Below are 21,178 nucleotides of genomic sequence, written 5' to 3' on the forward strand. Positions count from 1 at the left end.
TGAGCTCTTCACACTCTGAGCAGCTGGGGACGTTCGACTGGAGACTTCCTTATGAGAGGAATATCAACCTGCCGCCTTTAATAAAGCTGGATAAAGCAGGCGACTGTGTTTAATGAGTCATTGTTCTGGGGTACTGACTGTTCATTCAGAAGATATATTTAGCTTTGGGTCTTTATAAACATGCCCCAATAAGCAGATCAAGATTCGGTTCAGTGGTATATACGTTTTTCTTATAGTCGCAAGGGGTTCGGGCATAAGAGGAAATCTGGCCAAATGTAAAATAATAATAATAATAATAATAATAATAAAAAAAACAATAATACTATATAAAAAATAAAAATAAAATGCTATCTGTATGGGCTATAATTTTGTCACATACATGGTAATTTTTTGTTTTGGTTTCAGAAATAAATTACATATCCAATTTGGAAGTTGAAAAAGAAATTGCATAGGCCTATATATTTTTGAAAAAACATCAAATCCAACCAGTCCAAATTCTATGTTTCAATTATTCTTTTTTCAAGAACAAAAATAATAAAAGGTGAAAACAAATGAGAAATCCAATAAATAAAACTGCCGTACTGGAGCAATTTTTCAAACTCTCATTTAATTTGGAGAGTGACCTTTACAACCCAAAGGCCAGACAATCAATTTCCCCCAATGTCAGTGCTGTGTTATTTCCCACTGGCTGCTGTATTGTTCTGATTTGGCGTAATAACAGCCCAAAGTCCACGTATGGAGCAGTATGTGTGAGCTATTACTGTGTCAAATGGTTTTCAGAAGGTAGGCAGGGTTTAGAAAGGCAATTTCATCAAGCTATCCAAACCCAGGTCTTACAGGGCCTGCCTGGTGAATACAGAGCAGTCCAGGCAAACCCCTCCAATCTAAGGGACTAGATTCATTACAGCCACAAAACTCCAAGTCAGCACTATACAGCAGGCTCTCCTCATGTGTGATCAAACCAGCTAAGCAAACCACCAATGCAGAAAGAAGAGATCAACTCAGAGGGGCAAGGATGTAATCTAGATCTCATCAATTTTTTTATACTTTTACGATAAATAATTGACAGTTCAGTGGTATATTCATAGACAAAATTGACCTAGTGTCACAATTACTATGGCCTCAACATCCAAACAAAACCAAGGAGGATGAAAAAACTTAATTCTAGGTCTATAGAAACAAGCAAATGTATACATACATGCATCCATGAAATTTTATTTTATTTTTTTATTAAAAAGCATCTAATTTCTGAAAAGTACAAAACATATTCCATATTTTTAAAGGAACATCTCAGGAATTTAACATGCAAGATGAGGCTGACTGCCCTGGGATTAAAAGTACATTATCTCCGCTCATATGAAAATGTGAAATGTTTAGCTATTTCACCCGTTAGATTTATTATTTAATATTTTTCTTTTTTTTTTTTAATCAATCAAAGCCCTTTCCACTCTCTGTCATCAGTCCCTTACCCTGTGACGCATGATTTAATTATTGATTCATCCATGGCCCATCTTATCTGCTTGTTCTCCTCTTCCAAGACAAGCTGTTATAATCTCCCATATTTTACCACCGTGCTCTGAGCCTTGTGGTGTTGAACTCATCTCAGAAAATGTCAATAGCTCAATTAGTGGGGGCCTTTTTCACCATTACCTCACTGCTCCATCTGAGAGCAGGTCATAACAGGGGTGATGGTTAGTGAGCTGACGTCCCAATATCAATTTTACTTTACTAATGAATGCTGCTCTGTGATACTATATTCAGCCCCCCTCTCATATTCATTACAAAGCTTAGTATTTTTTATAGCTCCTAAAATAAGGAAGGTGGAGAACCTGTAAATTGGTCAGTTATAACATTTGATATTGTCGCTTTAACTTTAAAACCACAATTTACTTCTTATTATTAAAGATAAGGCAAGGTTTTTCCCATGGTGATGCTAATATCTCTATAAATCTAGAACAGTCAGTGGCAGATAAGCTCTGGTGATACTTTTAAGTCATTATGTGGGGCCAGTTTTTTCCCCAAACAAATGTATGATTTATTTGTATTTATTATAAACTCAATTACTGCATATAAGATGCATTGCTATATAATTGGTATAATAAGGAAGAACAATATGTTTGGAAATCATATTTTGGCATCCTCTTTAACAACAAACCAGCAAGACAGGGTTCAAATAATGTAAAATATCAAATATCAGCCTATGGTGGACACTGAAAGCCAACAGATGATATGCTAAAAACTGCAAATACTAGTGCTATATAGGTTAGTCAGTATATATAAGGAAAATGTTTTATTTCATGGTACTCCAACAGGAAAAAGCTATCTATTGTGAGCTTTATCACATACTAAAAATAAATAAACAGAATCCAAGATGTGTGTAGAATCCCTCAGTCGTCCAGGTAGAATAGAATACATTTGTTTTATTGTTTTATTATTCCTTGGGTGCACACTCCAAAAGAAGGTACAACAATAGGGCTTGGATTGAATCTTTTACTAATTATTCACAAAGAACCACAACCACAGTCTCTTGCTTTGTCCTTTTTCTCGATTGCTAATGGGTATGTATAAATTAATTAGTCCAGATAATTCTAAATGTTCATTGTGTTTTTGTATTGAGTTTTGATTCCAACACTGGAGTGGTTGGTGAGCGCTGAAAGAGTCCATTAGACCGGAGCCCACAGACACATGATCCCACGGGAACATTACACACATTACTATTGATTCCTCTGTGTTCTCCTGTCATCCTGGGACAAGACTAAGCTTCCCAATGTTAGCGGCAAAATCCATTGTTTGAGATGGGATGCTGTGTGAGGGAAGAATATCTCTGAATTTTTTAAACACATGAATATAAAGCCATTTTAAAAATGCACTTTGATTGATGGAGGGTATACACCACCTGTTTGTATCCATGAAGATGTTATAGCTTGGTATGTTTCGTCTGTTCCCATGACAACATAGCAGTGATGTCACCACCAGGCCACGTTACATTCCAAATCTGTGGAGATGCAAGCCCACTCACAAAAAGTGCATGTTTTCAAGGTACGTGAGCAATAAAAACACTTGAAATTTAACATATGCACGATTAAAGTGCCCATATTATGCTATTTTCTTATCTATGTTGTAATGTTGTTTCCTCATCAAAAACAAATGGAAAACACAGGAAGCCCTCCACTGTGATTTTCAACTCCATGCACGTTCACCGGAATCATTAGGACAGTTTCAGCCTTGGAATTTCCAATCACTACTAAACAAAATATATTCAATACTTGTTAACTTGGAAACCACCACTTCTAGATCTAGCGAGAGAAAACAACATCCTAATATGGCTTAAAAGCTCACAAGAGTCAGTTTTGTGTACCTTTATCTATGGTACTGTGGAATCTACCAAATAAATCAATACAATTTCAAAGGAGATAAGGTGCAAGCTTATTGTCCATTACAAAAGTGACATAGGGCAGCTTTAATCGTTCCACTGAGCCCACTGTCCCTAGACCTAAGTAGAAAACTGCATAGGTTTATTCTGCACAGATCATCTTCTAACTCCATCACAGACAGGAAATGGCAGTAGGGTTAAATGTAGCCTTGCACTCCAGACTGTCAATAGTCCCCTGACAGTGAAGCTCGTGTTCGCTGCCTGTGCTGAGGATGCATTAGACAGAGCTCCAGCCGTCTCTCCCACACGGGCATTAATCTGCGCCCATCGATCTGTGGAGAGGGCAGGAGGAAGTGAAGGGCCAGAAGGCAGGGGGGCGTTATCGCTGGCCCAATGCTGCAGTTAGTCCTGTGCAACTGGCTTGTTTTGCAGGCAGTCACATAGCACCATCTAGTGGAAGCAGACGAATTTAGTTGGTTTATTATATGATAAATAAAGGTTCTATCGCCTGCTGTCTCAGGCTGTCTGTTGTTATCTCAGTGTGTAATATTTTAAAGAGATACATAGGTCTCTATTAAATGTAGGTGACAACATATGTGACTTGAGAAGAGAATTTCCCATTTGATTTAGACATTTACACAATGATGAAGGCTAGTGTAGGCCTATCTTTTCATGCTTTTTCATGAAGGAGAGGTCCCAAATAGCACAATATCCAAAAAATGATCAATGACTGAATTATCTATTCATGACAAGTGGCACTGGCTATTTGAAATTCATGGGCTATATTTAAAAGTGAAGCAGCAAAGAGAATGACTATTACTATCACATACTCATGAAAAAGTTATTCATTTGTAGCCTGTAGTGATGAGACGTTCGTGAACGACTCGGCTCTTTGTTTCCTGAAGTGGATTTGGAATTGGATCCGAGTCTCACAGATTTTTTAAAAATAAATTCTTCTTCTTCTTCTTCTTCTTCTTCTTCTTCTTCTTCTTTCTTATTATTATTATTATTATTATTATTATTATTTATTTATTTATTTATTTGTGCACAAAGCTCTCGCGTTGAATTGATTCTGTGTCGACCAGCATATAAAATGCATTTACAATTGAATTATTATTATTATTATTATTATTATTATTATTATTATATTATTATTATTATTATTATTATTATTATGTTTATTTATTTGTGCACAAAGCTCTCGCGTTGAATAAATGGTTCTGTGTCGACCAATAATAATAATAATAATAATAATAACAATAATAATAATAATAATAATAATAATAATAATAAGTTGGTCATTTCTCTTGAGTTCTCACATTGGCTTCTTTCTTAAAATTACATATAAAAAGAGCCAGTCCTTTGAACGGCTCTTTGATATGATTCGGATCCCAGTCGCCTGATCAGAAGTGGGCGGTACCAGTGGCAACATTTCCTACTTTCTCCACGCTGCTTCCGGTGTGCTGCCTTCACAACTGCTTCGGAACAGTTTCGGTGTGGTCTGTGATGGTCTGCCGGGTCAGGGAGGGTGAGATGGCGCGGGCCTGACGCTGCTCTGGGTCGGGGGCGCTGGACGTGTTGAGGTTTCGCAGCGTGCGCCTCTCCGGACCATGCCATGGAGAGGGTACGCGGCCTGGAGCACAGGGTCACTGCGCCCCGCTACAGTCTCCTGCGAGAGGTGGGCAGGGGCACGTACGGAGTGGTGTACGAGGCTCAGTCGCGGAAGTCCGGTGCCAAGGTGGCGGTGAAAAAACTGCGATGCGATGCGCCGGAGAACGTGGAGCTCGCGTTGCAGGAGTTTTGGGCGCTCACAAGTTTGGAGAAACGACACGAGAACGTAGTGCATTTGGAAGAGTGCGTACTGCAAAGAAATGATCTGGCCCAGAAGATGAGTCATGGTAACAAGCGGTCCAAACAGTACCTGCGTCTGGTAGAGACATCCCTGAAAGGTACGTACGACTCTCTGTTTCCTTCTGTCATTAGATTAAACTCTAATCTAAAGTTCAAGTGTTTTTTGTTTTTTGTTTTTTTCCATGATGGCAGCTCTGTCATCGTCACGGGGGGTGGGGGATGTTGTGCATGCGTAATTGCATGGATTTGAATGTATTAATTGCTAAGGAAACGGTGCTGGATTTTCATCATTCTGAAACCTACGAATAAGCTATTCATTTCGAAATATGTTTATTTAGGGTAACCAGACGTCTCTATTTACCCGGGACAGTCCCAGTTTTGAGCCCCGTGTCCCTTGTCCCCTCAGATTTATACAAAACCATAGATTTGTCCTGGTTTTATACAAGAAATGTCCCAGGTGTCCCCATTTTCACCAATTTGATACCTGCCAACAGTAAAAAGAATCATGACTTGTTATTTGGTTGGGTAAAACTATACTGAGTCACATGTTCGTCATGAATGGGCCGAATGCAGAAGTTTTCCTTAATTACACATTCCTTTCACAATTTTATTATTTCCAACCACCTCAAACCCAGGGTGTCGCAGTTTTTGAATTTCGAAAATCTGTAAACATCTGGGGATGTTTATTACAATTAGCCTATACAAGTGAATCTTTGTGTAGGCCTACCTTGGCATCAACAAATTAAACTTGGCTGTGCATCTTTCTTGATAGGACTACAAGATTAATCGAATCAAAATCATAATTTGAATGAATGCAATTGGCAAACCACAAAGGCTGCGTTTTTTGAAGTACTGTAGTTTCCTCCATAAACAGCATTATTTTCTGTTTTTCTGCATATAAATGACTAGCCCTGTATTTTAGATTTGTTTAAACATGTTTTGAAGTGTTACTCTGAAAGTCTGTTTGTCTTTTTGTGAATACTTCTGGACATGTTTCAAATATGAACTTTGAAAAGAGAATCCTATGATTAAAGCATTAACTGTGAATATAATACTTGTCAGAAAAACATATTGATGCCAGTTATATTGTCAATTAGATATTTTCCCCAAATCCTTCAGCCTTATTTCTTAATGTGTGCTCCTCACATTAATATAAAGATGTGTTTTGCTGTGTTTCAGGTGAGCGAGTCCTCAGCTGCCCTGATGAACCCTGTTACCTTTGGTTTGTCATGGAGTTCTGTGAAGGGGGTGATCTTAACCATTTCATACTGTCTCGCCGCCCTGACCCTCACACCAACAATCGTTTCATGGTACAACTGACCAGTGCTGTAGCCTTTTTGCACCAGAACAATATCGTCCACCGAGACCTCAAACCAGATAACATCCTTATCTCCCACAAGTCCGGCTCACCTGTGCTCAAAGTGGCCGATTTTGGATTGAGTAAGGTGTGTGCGGGGTTTCAAAACAAAGCTGAAGGTAAAGACCAGGAAGACAACAACAAAAACGTCAATGTGAACAAGTACTGGCTGTCATCTGCGTGTGGTTCGGACTTTTACATGGCCCCTGAGGTGTGGGAGGGCCATTACACTGCCAAGGCTGATATATTTGCAATGGGGATCATTATCTGGGCCATGCTGGAGAGAATCACGTTTATTGACGCAGAGACCAAGCGGGAGTTGCTCGGGACCTATGTGAGACAGGCAGGGAACATAGTACCAGTGGGTGAAGCGTTGCTGGAAAACCCAAAGATGATCCTCAATATTCCTCAGAAGCGCAGGTCTCAGATGGGTGAAGAGATGAGGAAGCTGCTACGAGACATGCTGGCTGTTAACCCCGCAGACAGACCTGATGCCTTCCAACTGCAGACCAGAATGGACCAAGTCAGCTCTGCCTGACTCTTAAGGTAAAATTAACTTTGATTAAAAACTGTTAATGCGTCCTTCAATGTAAAGAGTGTCAGTACTATGACTACACAAGACTGGGTGAAGTTGTGACAATGGTTTGACAGTGATTTGACTATATGCATTAAAAAGCAAACGCAAACAACATCAAAGTAGCATTACATTTGAGACTCTCAAGCAATTCAGTGTATTGAATTACTTCAGAACAGGCATGTCCAAACTATGGGGGGCCCTTAGGCTTTTAGGTAATCATGCTTTAACTGCAATTTGTTGAAAATCGACAGTCAAAATATATTTGTGTCCCAATGAGGATCTATATAAATGTAAATTTATTATTTATATACAACTACTTTTATTGTGTATTGTGTACCATTTTGAAGCATACTCTACATAGTAAAAATAGTGTACGGTTCATTATAATTTAACCCATGCCATACTCGTTTGTGTTTTTCCTGCTAAGCATGTAAAACCAGTTACATTATGACCATAAAACGTGTACTTAAACAGTCATGATGAAAAGAACAAACTGCTTTTAATAAAAGTAATGATTGCATTGGACCTACAGAGACTGACCTCCTTCCTAAGCCAAAGCCACTGAAACTCCTGCGAGGATTCACTTCTCACTCAAACTGCCATCTTGTTGCCTCAGTAAAGTCCTGTGGGTCAGATGTGAATTCCGCCTAGTGACAAACTTATGAGCAAAACTGTGAAAATGAAAGGACAACAGACAGAACAATGTGAAAAACTGGTCCAGTGTCTGACTTAGCATTCAGCATTATAATTGGGCCAAATGTAATGTGACTTCTGCCATAGAATCAGCCCATCTAATAACCTTTTGAACAATTGTAATGTGAGCCATGTTTGTAATGATAGTTTCCATTTACTGTACATTGCACTTCGTAAGAGCAAAGTGGGGGTCAAGATGCAGTATCAGCTCCATTAATGTTCATGTGTGTTGTCTTTACAGATCGTGATGCCATTTCAAGCTGCTGCTTTCTGTCTCAAGGGAAAAGCTAGAGATGAACAGAGCCTTTTTGTCCATAGATTGCTGCTCTGCCTTTAGAAGACTGTAAGATAATCTCACCCAGAACTTGACAATAATGAAATAAGTTTATTAAAAAGGGTTGTGGACCATTTTTGTAAGCTGCATCTAAGGTATGGTAAGGTAAGGTATTTTATGGTATAACAGTATAAGACCAATATTTGACTGGCCTTTACTGTTGAACAATAGCATACCTTGTCTAGGCATGCCTTTTTGCAAATGGTTATAACTTTTAACAATAACTGGATAACTGGCTGGTTTGAATATAGAGCAATTGTGATAATTACTACTTCTGTTTACTTTAGAGTAATGGGAGTGTACAGTTGCCTCTGCATCCATTGGCCCACTCTGGTTGACACGTTCTTTGTGGTACCGTGGGATCTGTTTTAAGTGCTATGTATTTTGAATTTGCAGTGAACCAGGTCCAAGCTGTGTTGACCCAGCTATTAACTGATACTGGATTTTGCTCGCCCATTGTAGCACCCTAAAATGAAATACAGTATGCTCTCAATCTGGAGGATGTGTTTGACTCCTATTAAAGGTGTGTTATGCAACTTTTCTGGTGGCGGGTCCGTTACCTGCTTGTCTCCATGGGAATGTTATTGCTTTATCTAGATTGTTCCACAGTATATATTAAATCTACCTATCATGAGGGAGACGAGCAGATTACAGCACTACGCTACATTACAATTCAGATTTGTGGAGAGTCGTACCTATTCACAGGCACCCGTAGTGAATAAATGCTAGATGGATTTGTTTAATGTCATACCATGGAACATTCCAGACAAAGCAAGAACATCTCAATACAGACATTTAGGTAGCAAACCCTCCACCAGAAAAGTTGTGCAGTGCATCTTTAAGGTTCAGTATGTTTCTGACTGAGCTACCTGCTATGACTAGACTTGTAGACTAGTATCCAATTTGTCAATTGATTTAAAATAATTTCTTTTCATTTTTGTAATCTGTGTGTAGAGTATGTGGCGCTTCCAGCTGGAGCACTGAATCTCACTACGTTTACACAATGACTTTGATTTTAAATCATTATCAAGACAGAGCAGAATGTTTTAACCCTGTGCAACTGTAATATGCAATGCTTGTAACTCTGTAGGAGCCTTTAAAAGTTTCACTGCAGTTGAGGTTTGCCACCTGTGCTGCCTTATACTAAATCTTGATGATTTAGGCTTACTACCTCATTTTTTGGAGCCATTTCCTGGTGCACTCATTTCAGCTTTTTGTTTACCTTGGGCAAGTATTTGTGGTTGGGTTAAGGTGATGCAGTTTTTGCACACATTTTGATTATTATATACTTGAACTTTATTTCGCCTTTATTGTGTATGGTTCTATGTATTTGTTACTACTCATTATTAATTCCAACATTCATAATTTGTGTACAGTATTTCAGTGTTCATGACAATCTGACTTCTGGGACATGTCAAGACTTGGTTAATTGTTTGTCATGCAAATACTGTTTACGACTTTCTGTTTTCATGGTTCAGCAGATCTTGCATACAAGGTGATTAGGTTCTGGTTTTTAGACAATCTGTTCATCCCAACGCAACTCAAAGCAATTCAGGTTCTTAAAAGACTCCCTGATTATCACATGGAAGGGCACTAATGTGAATTACATCTGTTTTTTATTTTCAAAAAATAAAGGTTGGATGTAAATCTGTGTTGTGTATTTTTTATCCATTGGAAATGTCACATGTGATGTAGCGACAACGTGTACTGCACAATGCTTTATTTTTTTTTTATAAGTTTGTTTCACCCTTTATTAAGACACAAGAAAAACACCAAATGTAATACAAAAGGTTCATACAAGGTAGTAAATAGGAGACCAACTTGTATTTGAATGCTGCCATTAAAACATGACACCTGTTACCAACAGCAAAACCACTAAAGTATGTTTGCATTTCATATCCTCTGTAGTGTAGGGCAGGTCGGATTCAGGATTAGTATGAGAGCAGTCCTCATTCTCCTGACGTATGCATTCACATGCTGAGAACACACTCCGTTGATCAAAATGTTGAGTCACAATCTCTGCAGTTGCTTTCAGCAATTCTCCTAAGCATAATGGTCAATTAATACAAAGCGTCTTTGTCTACCTTTTTTTGGCTTTTCACCAGTGTCCCACAACTCAGGACATAATTGCCATTTCTCTGGCTTGAGCAAACGACTTGATACATTGTTTATACAACTTTCCAAGCTGTACAAGTTGTTTTCCCCAATAACAGTGACAATATGTCCATTAACACAGTCAGTTTCAATTTACGTCAAATTAAATTAACATTGGCATTAGCCTTTCATAGTAATTGTTACAAAGATGTGAAAGGGTCTAAATGGAGCCATCTCATGATCATAATCAACACCACTCCATTGGGCCAGGGCACACAGGCAGTGCTGCACTGGTTCTACAATATTGCTAAACAATTATATGGTACTTCAAATGTGTATACTTAATCAAGAACTACAACTTAGACACAATAATTATGATAAAAAAGGACAATTGCCTTTTTAGGATTTGAGATGAGGTGTGTGAAATATAATTTCATTCTGTAACAATAAAATACAAACACTGCCAGGCTGCCGTCAAAGTTCTGCTGACTTCATGGGGCCCTTGTGCCCCACCTGGTAATGATGAACTTGTGTGTAAAAAACAGTGTCTAAAGTCACAGCAAACAAACGGACAAGGTGGTAGACCAGTTCCAGCCGCAGGTGGAATGTGAGTGGTAAAGTCCAGTTAGACCAGGAGCAGCTAAGTGATGTCCTTTTGTCTGGGCGGCCGGTGAATGTTCCTCACCACACACTTCACCATCCACTCAATGCCTTCATTCACCCCATCTCTGCAACACAATTACATATTTAATATTTCATAACTGAAGCAATTTAAATTAATGAAAACAATGATGTTTCTTTAGAATAAAGTACAGATGGGAGAATGTTATGGGAAGTTTCAACATGTCAACTAGTAAAAGTTATAGAGAGAAAAAGGTGGGAAGTACTTTACCCACAAGACACAGAAATCAGTTTTAAATTGGGCATAAATAGATTATATTTTTCAAGCATTTAACAATTTTCTTGCCAGTGACTTTCTGATAAAATATACATCTACTTTACTTACCCTGTGAGAGCCGTACAGGGCTGAACCAAACAGTCTCTTTTGCCAATCTTTGGGGCACAGTCACTGAAGGCTGTTTTAATGTCAGGCACAGATAAGCAGTTCTGTGATAAAATAATAAAGAATAACATAATAAGCCAAAGCATCTAAAAAAGCAGCTAACAAAAGTGATTGTGTTTGGTGTGAGAATGTACCGGTACATCCTGTTTGTTGGCTAGAACCAGCAACGGAACACCTTCTAATGCTTCACTGCTTATCATTTTCTCTGAAGATCATAAACATGGACAATATAATTGGTTATCAAGAAAGAAAACATTGATATACACACTATACACTAAAGTAAGACTGACCAAAAGCCTCCTTGGACTCGGATAGGCGCTCTTCATCAGTTGAATCAATTACATAGATGACTCCATGTGACTCAGCATAATACTAAATAATAATAAATACATGAATTAATACTTCGTAATAAATTAAAAGGTTATGCTTCCAAACTGATACAGGCTTCCCACATGTTACATTTAAATGTACATTCCTACAGGGAACTAATGCTCTAGGTTAGTCTAGGTATTCGGAGTGGGAATGTAGTCAGAAACCCCCCCCTTTAGACTGTGCAATGTATCATTATGAAAATTTCACAGCAAACAAACGTGGGCATGCTGCTGTGGTGACGAAGGTGCCACTGAAATAGTGAACAGTCACATACTTTGTCCCACAGAGACTGCAGCTCCTCCTGACCCCCCAGATCCCAGAACATGAGCCGAGCTTTGCCCACATCGATGGTGCCGACTGTAAAGCAATGGCCCAGAATGAGAACACAGTCATTTGGACTCCACATCAAATTATGATCTAACTTACTGTTTAGGCCAACTGTCGTTGTTATCTTAGAAAGATTCATTCCTTTGTAATTTTTGCTGAATTTGGTTTTGGTTTGTTCCAGAAACGTCTGCAGAGTGTAAAATTAAATCATTGAGTAAGAGAGAGCAGGGTACAGGAGGATATGTATAGGATATAAGGGTAATTTTTATATTTACCGTTTTCCCTGCGTTGTCTAGTCCCAGGATAAGGACGCAGTACTCGTCCTTTTGGAACATGTACTTATATAAGCCAGATAATAAAGTGTACATGTTGGACGGCAATGTAAACAAACTCTTGCTAAAGCTAACTGAGGGTTAGCCGCTTTCCGCTTCGAGACTTCACTGTGATCTCATCCGAGAACAGTGCTCCTCTCCCGGACAGTCATGCGTGACCCGCCCCCTGGTACGTCTATGTCAGTCACAGACCATGTCTGACAATCCAAAAAAGTACACAAACTCCGTACTAGTCGTTAGTGTGAGTAAAAGTCGAGCTGTTGCAGGAGATACGTGTACAGCGCTGGAGGATCATGGGAGATCTTCTTCAAGCACTTTCCAGAGTACACTCCTCGTGAAGTGCGGAGAGTGCTGCCACCTGCTGGTGTCGAAGGGGAAGTTCAACACAGGCTAAAGAAAAACTAGTGCCCCTCGTGAATCTACGGTGACCCTCGGGGGATCTACGGTGCGCCTCATAGATCTGTGGTGTCACTGCTCTGGCGATGCTGTTGATCACTTTGGTATTCAGTCATAGGTGATCATATGCGATATATATGATAGGGCAATCCACATGTGATGCAAGGATTCTTCTTTGAGACACGGTAAACTATCCTTAATTATGCGATGTTATGAAAGTATTGGCTACCCAGATTCGGTTATTCATCAAACGCCAAGTTAAACAGTTAAGGTTACAGTGTTATACTGTAATCTTTGATTTATTATACATAATATTATTTTATTCTATTTATTAACAACTGCGCACTCACTTTTTCTATACAGTTGCGCTGACCAAATGCGCTCTCCCGAAACAATAATAGGAACCAATATTATTATGCAGAAAGTGAATTTAACGTCCCCAGCATAATATAATAAATAATGTGAATTGTTAATAAAAAATAATAAGTGCAAAGTAATATAAATTAATTCCCCAGAATAATATACAAAATAATAATGACCCAAATTTATATTAATAAATAAAATAATATATTTAAAATAAATCAAAGATTATATTAGCTTGAGCGCTATCATAATATGGTGCATGATTAGACCAAACTTTTCTCATGAAGATCCGCTTATTAAAACACAAACAGAGTGGAGAGCCGTCGACTGATGGTCAACATAGTGAATAATTTAAATATGTGCATAACATATAACAGGTTAGAATGAGCCACCAGACCTTAATTCATGCTTATATTAGCTACTTCAGTAAAATACAGTACACTGAATAGGTTTGATATTCGTTTTATCAAGGTACATTCTCAAAAAACCTGTAGTAAAATGTTCTGCTTAAGATAATACGGGCCAAAACACCTGGAAGCCTGATGGCCAAGAAAAATTGGTCACTGAGAATTCATCATCATGGCAGCTGCAACTCTCCGGTTTTACAAAGATGTTTTTATTCCATGAGTTTATTGAACATACCATTATAGACTTAAACAGATGCTTTTTAGATTTCTAGATTGTGCCAATTATCACATCAATTATGACATCAATTAAACCATAAAATGCATCACCAGACAATATTATTTTTTAATATCTCAGAAGAACGGTAGGAGCCAAGAAAAAAATTAATCTTTTCTTTTCTTGTTGTGATATCACATGAACACGACCAACCAACAACTCTGTAAACTAACCTGACAAAAACAAAAATGAATAAGAATTGTTTTCCAATAAGTCCTTTCTTTTGCCATCATAAAAATCACCTATACACACAACAACTATAGAGTACGCTGGTGAGGAAAAGGTTGAGCAGGAGTCCGCCTGGTGTTGCTGTGGCACTCTGGCTGTGCACTGTGGTACATTCTGTGACGTATGCTTTTCCCAGGGCACAGACATAAATGAGGGGAGGCTCCTGCTTTGTTTGGTAGCGCCCGTCTGCTTTGTCCTTGCATAGACTGGGGTCTGGGTGCTCCACTGTGATGTTGTTGATGCAGATGGGGTCCACTATCCCACTGCTGCTGTTCCTCACTGGGCTGATGGAGCTGTGCGGGCTGCTTGTAGTTTTCGGGGTTTTCGGGTTTTCTGGTTCAATTGTAGTTGTGTTATTTGATTCTGAAAATTATTTAGAGTTAGAGTTACTTTATTTTGAACATTTTAAAATTTAAGAAAGTATATAGTCTCTCTGCTTGGAAGGACATTCAAAACATGTACATTTAATGAAAAGAAAGAAAAAAAAGTGTAAAAGGTCAAGTAGGAAGAAGCACATCTTATTTTAATCCTACCCCTAATTTTCAGTATGTCATCGTACATGATACTTTTTTTGTTTGTCATTATTTGCAAAGCAATGTCAGCCTTCACCATATAATTAAACCTTCACCATTCAGTTAAGTACATTATAGTTTCTCTTTACAAACTTAAGAGAAGAGAAATTCAATTCATAAAAAAATAAATAATAAAATAATCTCTGAACAAATGCATTTTTTGTGCAGGTGTATTGTCACCTCTCCCAAGTTCCGCTTTCAGATGGGAGATCAGAGGATAATAGCCTTGACCGCAGAATCTTCCATTGAAGTCGTCAAAGTCTAGACTCCACACGGCGGCACCTCCCAAATACTGGTTCCTCAGGTACGTCACCTGATGCAAACACATTCATATAGTTAGATTTGAGTTTAAAATGCGTGTGTGTACTGCTTCTGCCAGTGTACCTTTGCACTATAGCTCTTCTGGTTGTCAAAGCCCACCCACTGATTGTTTTTGACAGCATAGGGCACGTTCTGACTGTCAATCCAGTAGGCCGAAGCCCCCTGTAGAAAGGCACATGTCTGGCACCAACACAACACAGTTATTAATGGCTGCAGAGTAAAAGAATGTGTTTTGAATGCACAATACAGTTTTAGCTGTTTTAAAGGTCCTATAGTATGCAAAATTGACTCATGTGAACTTTTGTCATTTTGGAATATTGCTAACTCATCAAAAACATTCACGGAGTTGTGTTTTGTTTCATTCACACATGATTGTATAATCCTTTTTTAGTTTATTTACGTTCTCAACGCTCTGTTCCACCTTGTGATGTCATGTTTTGGTTGTTTTCAAGTTAATAGCTAACATTTACCTTTTGTTCAGTAGTGATTGGCAGTTTTAGACCTGAACTCATCCAAATGATTCTACTGCAGGTGTATGGATTTTAAAAACCACAGTGGAGCACTTCCTGTATTACTACATGACATCACAAGTAGGAACAGTGTGTTTTCCATTTGCGAGAAGAACTCAGCCTAAATATGCAGGGTTATATTATTACACCTGAAAGGCATATTACTTCATAGTGAGACCAGAAGCCCATCTCTTGGGTGAATGGGCCTGGATAGGCTGGTCCGCTCACAGGAGCTCCAGGACCAGATGCTTCAGTGGAGAGTGTGTATGAACGAGCGTAAGCAGGGAATCCTAGCAACAACTTCTCTGCAGGAATCTCTAGGTCCAGCAAGTACTGTGTGATAAAATCCTGAAAAAAAAAGAACAGAGCAAAAAGTTAATGCAATAATTTTTTTTCTATCTATAGAATAAATAAATAAATAAATAAGGACATAAATAGTCATTACTATGGTGGCATTGTCGTTGCTATAGAGTGGGCTGTGGTGGGTTGTTACTGCACCATGACTGAGATCAAGCGTTTTCACACTGATGAAGTCCAGAATTCTGAAATCATATTAGATTTTGTTGTCTTGCTTAAATCTTTATTGAAACTGACTCTTGTGAGCTTTAAGCTATTTTTTATTGTTACCTCCTCAAAAACATACCTGGAGCTGTGTTTTGTTTCATTCACACACATGAGTAATCCTTTTTGTTAGTCTGTCTACAGCTCCAAAGCTCAAAATGCTCTGTTCCACCTTGTGATGTCATGAAGCAGTAGTTTTCAAGTTAACAGCTACCTTTTACCTTTAATTCAGTAGAGTTTGGCAATTCCAGGGCTGAAATCATCCAAATGATTCTAGTGAAGGTGTATGGAGTTTAAAAACACTGTGGAGCACTTCCTGTATCAGAGAAGAACACAGCCTAAATATGCAGGGTGTGTGAGTTAAAAATGTGAGAATGAAAGACAACACATCTCATGTATGTTTGTGATGAGGAAACAACATTATAACATGTATCAGAAAATACTATAGTACAGATCTTTTAAGATAGAAGTTTATCATTTAAAAATAACACAGTCTTTTGGGTCACATTTATGTGCAGTTGACCAGTGATGTTTTTGTGCACATTCAAACATTATATATTATAACTGATATAGAGCTTACTTCGCTAACTCTGTGACTTCGTAGTGGTCAAAGGAGATGACATCTGTTTTTGGGGTCAGAGAAGCAGACAGCATCAGTCTGGGTCTTTCTGTTCCAACGCTCTCATTCTCAAAGGCCTGCAGCAGATCCTGTGAATCATTAGTAATTATTGATCCAAATTCTGACAACATTTTTAACTGCACATTTTTATGTAATCACAGTGGAATCTTTAAAAGCTCTGTATTTTGCTTATTTTTTCAAATCTATAAGCACATCTATGAGCATGTCAACAGATAAACTTGAAGATCCTACATTATACAAAATTGACTCTTGTGAGCTTTGAAGCCATGTTACAAACTTGTTACTTCCTCAAAAACATACCTGGAATTGTGTGTTTTCATTCACACATGTTTGAGTAACCCTTTATTAGTAGTGTGCCTACAAAGCTCAAAATGCTCTGTTCCACCTTGTGATGTCGTAGAGCAGTAATTTTGAAGTGAACCTTTTAACTTTAGTTCAGTAGATTTTGGGAATTCTAGTGAACATGTACAGAGTTAAATAAAAAAAAAAAAAAAAACAAAAACAAAACAGTGGCACATTTCCTATATGAATAAATAAATCATATATGAGTCCTGTATAAATAAATATGCAAGATTTGTGTGCCAAACAAGTATGTTTTTGATGAGGAAACAATATATATGGTATATATCATATACCAGAAAATAGCATAATGTAAAAACTACAAAGAATAACATTAATGGGAGGAAGCGGAGGTAGCACCTTACACAGCTGAGTGAACTTGTATTTATTGTTTCCAGGGTTATTCCAGTCCAAGTCCAGACCATCAAAATCTTGTGCCCTCAGAAAAGTGACTGTCGATTGGATGAAGGTCTGACGAGTGGCTGCACTGGACACCATTTTGGAAAACCTGGACAAAAAAACAACAACATTCAGCTGCTGGGCATTTGATTTGTCTCAACCACCACAAAGGTTTGTTATCCCATTACAACATTCTTTGTTACAACTTTCAGTCAGTAGAGGGCGGTGTGCACTTACCGTGGCTCACTGGCGCTCCTCTCTTGCACTGACAGCAGAGTCTTAAGCTCAGAGTTTCTGGGGGAAAAGTTCTAATTAATTAAACAGTGACGGATCAAAATGTCAACAAACAACCTATGTTTGCTATGTTTGCAGAATTTTATTACAATATAGAAATATTTATATAGAAATATTAATATATGTAGGTAAGTCATATAATATAAGTGAACAACAACTCGCAGAGTAGTTAAACAAGATTGTGCCTTTAAAATAATAGCAATTTTCTTAACCACAATTGCATGAAACTAAGAAGCTATGCACATATTGCAGAAGAAACAAACTGAAGATATGCAATGAGTTCACATAACCAAGATGATAAAAATATTACACTATAACAAGTTTTTAATAAAATGCATTGAACATATGAATGATTACATATAATTATTACAAATTAGACTATGCCAGTGGTGGAAATTAAGAAGCAAAAGAAGTAAAGTACTGCACTTATGTATACATTTTATGTATATGTACTTTACTTAACTAGATTTTACAGAGGATACTTTTTACTTTTTCATTTGAGAGCAGGTATCTGTACTTTCTATTCCACTATATTTTTGAACTGGACTAAAAAGTAAACTTATTTTTTATTATTGATTGAGACCTGTTGAAAAGACTGAGTTTTTTTTCTTTTCTTTTTAGAACATTTGTGGTCTGAGTAAACAAAGATATACAAATAAATCAGCTACAAAAAAACTGTTAATTCAACTGCTTCTGCTGAACAAAATTCTGAACAGATCTTTATCAAAATCAGTATATTTGAAGCTTCATTAAATCTTAAAATGTGCACAAAATATTTTTTACTCTTTAAGTAGATTTAGTAGAATTTTTCATGTGATGAAAATTTTACTTGAGTGTTTTATTTTCTTGCTTCTGTATTTCTACTTTTAAGTAACATAATTGAGTACTTCTTCCACCACTGGACTACGCAAATAATTAAAACTCCTCAAAATAGATCAGATTTCACATTTGTTTATTCATCTGGGCTTTCTAAAACAACTTAAAGAGAGTTGTGTACCTGTTTTTAAGTCCAGCTAAATGCTGGTAGATGCTCTTCTCGGCCCACTCATTTCCTGTGAGCTTGTTGTCATGGTTGATAACAGCAAAGTTATACACCACATGTGTGCACAGGAAAGGGTCTATGTCCTCCACCATAAACTTGCCTAATCCTGTCGTGTACTGGGACCAGTTGGAAAAGTGGCACACCAGTTTGAATGTAGTTGCTGGAAAAAGAAAACAATCAGTCTGCTGACTAAAACTTACTAAAAATGAAATAAAAAGTACTCTGACTAAAACTCTGACCAAATTTACAAACTTTTTTGTGAACTAAAAATGTATATTTTTCTTGAGCAAAAGAACTGGTATTTTTATTGAATAATAAAAACTAAACATACACAAATGAAAGGAAGGTGTGGAGACTAGATTCAAGTTCCACTTTGAATCTCAGAGCCACGAACAACAGCGTAAACAAACTCAACATCCAAGGAACATGTCTTTACATGCACCATGAAGAAATTAAGAAAAATATATTTTGTTGTTGATTAAAATGCATAAGGTGACTAAATGAACACTTAAGCAGACTTGAGGTCCTGATATAAAACTGAAACTTACTGGAGTGGATGAACAGCAGAGCAGCGAGCAGGCTCCAGCAGCCAGCCATTGTGTTGCATTTGAGTGAAACTGAGAGTCACTCAAGTGTATAGGTATAACATCACTCTGCTCAGCTTACTGACTGACGTGCACCATTCAAGTCTTAACACCTTCAGTATCCTAAAGCAAGTGGTGTGGTCGGAGGCTTTAGTTACGTTTTCTAATATGCAAAGCAGGCGGCATGGATGACTACAATTTGGGGTGACATGGTTGTCAGTGGGTCACAGGTGGGGAGAGTACCTCAAATTGTAGAAATCAAAGGACCTGTTTTTGTATGTGATGGGACATGGAGGAACGGGCATACCTGTCTATACCATCCACTGGGAATTCCCGGTGTCACAGTGGGGAGCCTGTGGCACAAAGACACTTCCCCACATTGTCTAGTCTGAAGTGTGTACGTGTGAGTGGTGGTCAGAGGGGCTGATGGTGCAGTTTGGTAGCCTCCCTTCTATCAGTCTACCCCACGACAGCTGTAGTTTCCATCACTGAGTATTGAGTAAATGAATAATACACAGAATTGTAAAGCAACTTTGTGCATTATTCACGCATGAAATAATCATCATTCACTCTCAAATTTATTCATTGGGGAAAATATATTGTTACTCAACATGTTTTCTCAAAGAATTCTGGAAAGATATGGGGATAACAATCAAGCTCCCATTAGCAAAATGATCTCAGTACTAACCACTTTGCCACCCTAAAACTCACCTGTTATTTACACAAACAATTTGGTTTTTCATCTTTTACAAAATTCCCCCTTTACGAAAAAAAAGTCAATGCACAGGTATGTTTGAAATAGTATACCTTGTGTTAGTGGATCTTTTCCTGTCTGAGTTGGTAATGTTGATATGTTTTTGCTCAGAGTACCGGACAGTTACACACAAAAGATGCTGCTGCATTTCACTCTAGGGTGAAAGACTAGTTACAATTTTGGACACCTGCTAAGAATGGAGTTCGAATGGCTGAAAGTCTCATTACTTCCTTTAAGTCTATGGAATTGCATTTTGCTTTATTAGACTTGTAATGTTATTGTATTATTGAAGTCTGAGCCTAAAAGCAGGGGGGAATAGAATAAACAACACAGGGATGAGTTTGTAAGTAGTGACACTTATTTATTTGTTTTATAAAGAAACACCCAATTGAACATGGTGTAAAGTATAATTAGAAGCAGTACCTTATTTAATGTGGAATCTATATAATATAAACATTGACAAAACAGTGGTAGTATTTTATTTATAAGTAACTAATTATGTGAAATAGGTTCTTCTAAATGCCTTTTTCTGAAATGTTGACCTAGGCCTGGCACTATAATAAGCATTTCTTTTAAGCATGATATATTGCTACAGAGAAATACAATGATAAACGATAATACTGGAACTATTTTATTCCACACACAGACAAAATAAAGCAGGATAATCCAAGTAAACCATTTTGTAAGCAGAATGACGCAATAAATAGTCATAGAAGTAACTTATTCAACCCTTATTGTAATATTGTAAAACAATAAAAATAACAAAAATCTCCCCAGTATTGCAAAGAAAATGTGGACAAATGTTCACATGATAAATATTGAACCCAAAAATATATTGCTCCAGCTTTCATATACAGAACTATAAATTGATATAGTAATTATAGTGACAGGCATATGTTGTTACCTCCGCCAAGGAGGTTATGTTTTTGCCGGCGTTTGTCTGTTTGTTTGTTTGTTTGTTTGACTGTTAGCAACATAACTCAAAAAGTTATGGACCGATTTTGATGAAATTTTCAGGATTTGTTGGAAATGTGAAAAGGAACAACTGTTTTCATTTTGGGGGTGATCCGGAAGAAATCCTGGATTCTGGATCACTTTGAAATTTTAGTTAACATTGTGGTA

At 37.6% G+C, this 21,178-nt stretch overlaps 3 protein-coding genes across 3 annotated transcripts; 1 reads left to right on the forward strand and 2 right to left on the reverse strand.

Moving 5' to 3' along the window:
* The first annotated feature begins 4,831 nt into the window (after positions 1–4,831).
* On the forward strand, positions 4,832–9,832 carry LOC110173748 (serine/threonine-protein kinase 35-like). Its single transcript, XM_020939759.2, has 3 exons — positions 4,832–5,322; positions 6,404–7,127; positions 8,093–9,832. Exons 1-2 carry the CDS (start codon positions 4,989–4,991, stop codon positions 7,117–7,119), a joined length of 1,050 nt encoding a protein of 349 aa, XP_020795418.1. The 5' UTR covers positions 4,832–4,988; the 3' UTR covers positions 7,120–7,127; positions 8,093–9,832.
* Positions 9,833–9,890: 58 nt separating this feature from the next.
* Positions 9,891–12,678, reverse strand: arfrp1 (ADP-ribosylation factor related protein 1). The gene is made up of 7 exons (XM_020939750.2): positions 12,317–12,678; positions 12,141–12,228; positions 11,989–12,071; positions 11,633–11,714; positions 11,477–11,547; positions 11,286–11,386; positions 9,891–11,007 (listed from the first exon to the last, which is right to left on the reverse strand). Exons 1-7 carry the CDS (start codon positions 12,407–12,409, stop codon positions 10,920–10,922), a joined length of 606 nt encoding a protein of 201 aa, XP_020795409.1. The 5' UTR covers positions 12,410–12,678; the 3' UTR covers positions 9,891–10,919.
* Positions 12,490–19,315, reverse strand: LOC110173757 (chitinase-3-like protein 1). Its single transcript, XM_020939768.2, has 11 exons — positions 19,267–19,315; positions 18,674–18,878; positions 17,620–17,676; positions 17,344–17,491; positions 16,585–16,712; positions 15,889–15,985; positions 15,609–15,791; positions 14,998–15,114; positions 14,794–14,926; positions 14,082–14,404; positions 12,490–12,570 (listed from the first exon to the last, which is right to left on the reverse strand). Exons 1-11 carry the CDS (start codon positions 19,313–19,315, stop codon positions 12,490–12,492), a joined length of 1,521 nt encoding a protein of 506 aa, XP_020795427.2.
* Between the last annotated feature and the right edge of the window lie 1,863 nt (positions 19,316–21,178).

This window comes from Boleophthalmus pectinirostris, unplaced genomic scaffold, assembly GCF_026225935.1.
Source record: "Boleophthalmus pectinirostris isolate CB_2022bp ecotype Guang Dong unplaced genomic scaffold, ASM2622593v1 HiC_scaffold_3, whole genome shotgun sequence".
Taxonomy (NCBI): Eukaryota; Metazoa; Chordata; class Actinopteri; order Gobiiformes; family Gobiidae; genus Boleophthalmus; species Boleophthalmus pectinirostris.

What these genes read in the sequence shown, in the direction of transcription:
- LOC110173748 (XM_020939759.2), top strand. Translation starts at nt 4,989, where the DNA reads ATGGAGAGGGTACGCGGCCTGGAGCACAGGGTCACTGCGCCCCGCTAC. An exon ending in GGTAGAGACATCCCTGAAAG is followed by an intron (nt 5,323 to 6,403) that starts GTACGTACGACT and finishes GCTGTGTTTCAG; the next exon opens with GTGAGCGAGTCCTCAGCTGC.
- LOC110173757 (XM_020939768.2), bottom strand. Translation starts at nt 19,315, where the DNA reads ATGGCTGGCTGCTGGAGCCTGCTCGCTGCTCTGCTGTTCATCCACTCC. An exon ending in AGTTCACTCAGCTGTGTAAG is followed by an intron (nt 16,713 to 17,343) that starts GTGCTACCTCCG and finishes AATGATTCACAG; the next exon opens with GATCTGCTGCAGGCCTTTGA. An exon ending in GAAAGCGGAACTTGGGAGAG is followed by an intron (nt 14,405 to 14,793) that starts GTGACAATACAC and finishes AATAATTTTCAG; the next exon opens with AATCAAATAACACAACTACA.
- arfrp1 (XM_020939750.2), bottom strand. Translation starts at nt 12,409, where the DNA reads ATGTACACTTTATTATCTGGCTTATATAAGTACATGTTCCAAAAGGAC. An exon ending in AACGACAGTTGGCCTAAACA is followed by an intron (nt 12,072 to 12,140) that starts GTAAGTTAGATC and finishes ATTGCTTTACAG; the next exon opens with TCGGCACCATCGATGTGGGC. An exon ending in TGCAGTCTCTGTGGGACAAA is followed by an intron (nt 11,715 to 11,988) that starts GTATGTGACTGT and finishes ATTATTATTTAG; the next exon opens with TATTATGCTGAGTCACATGG.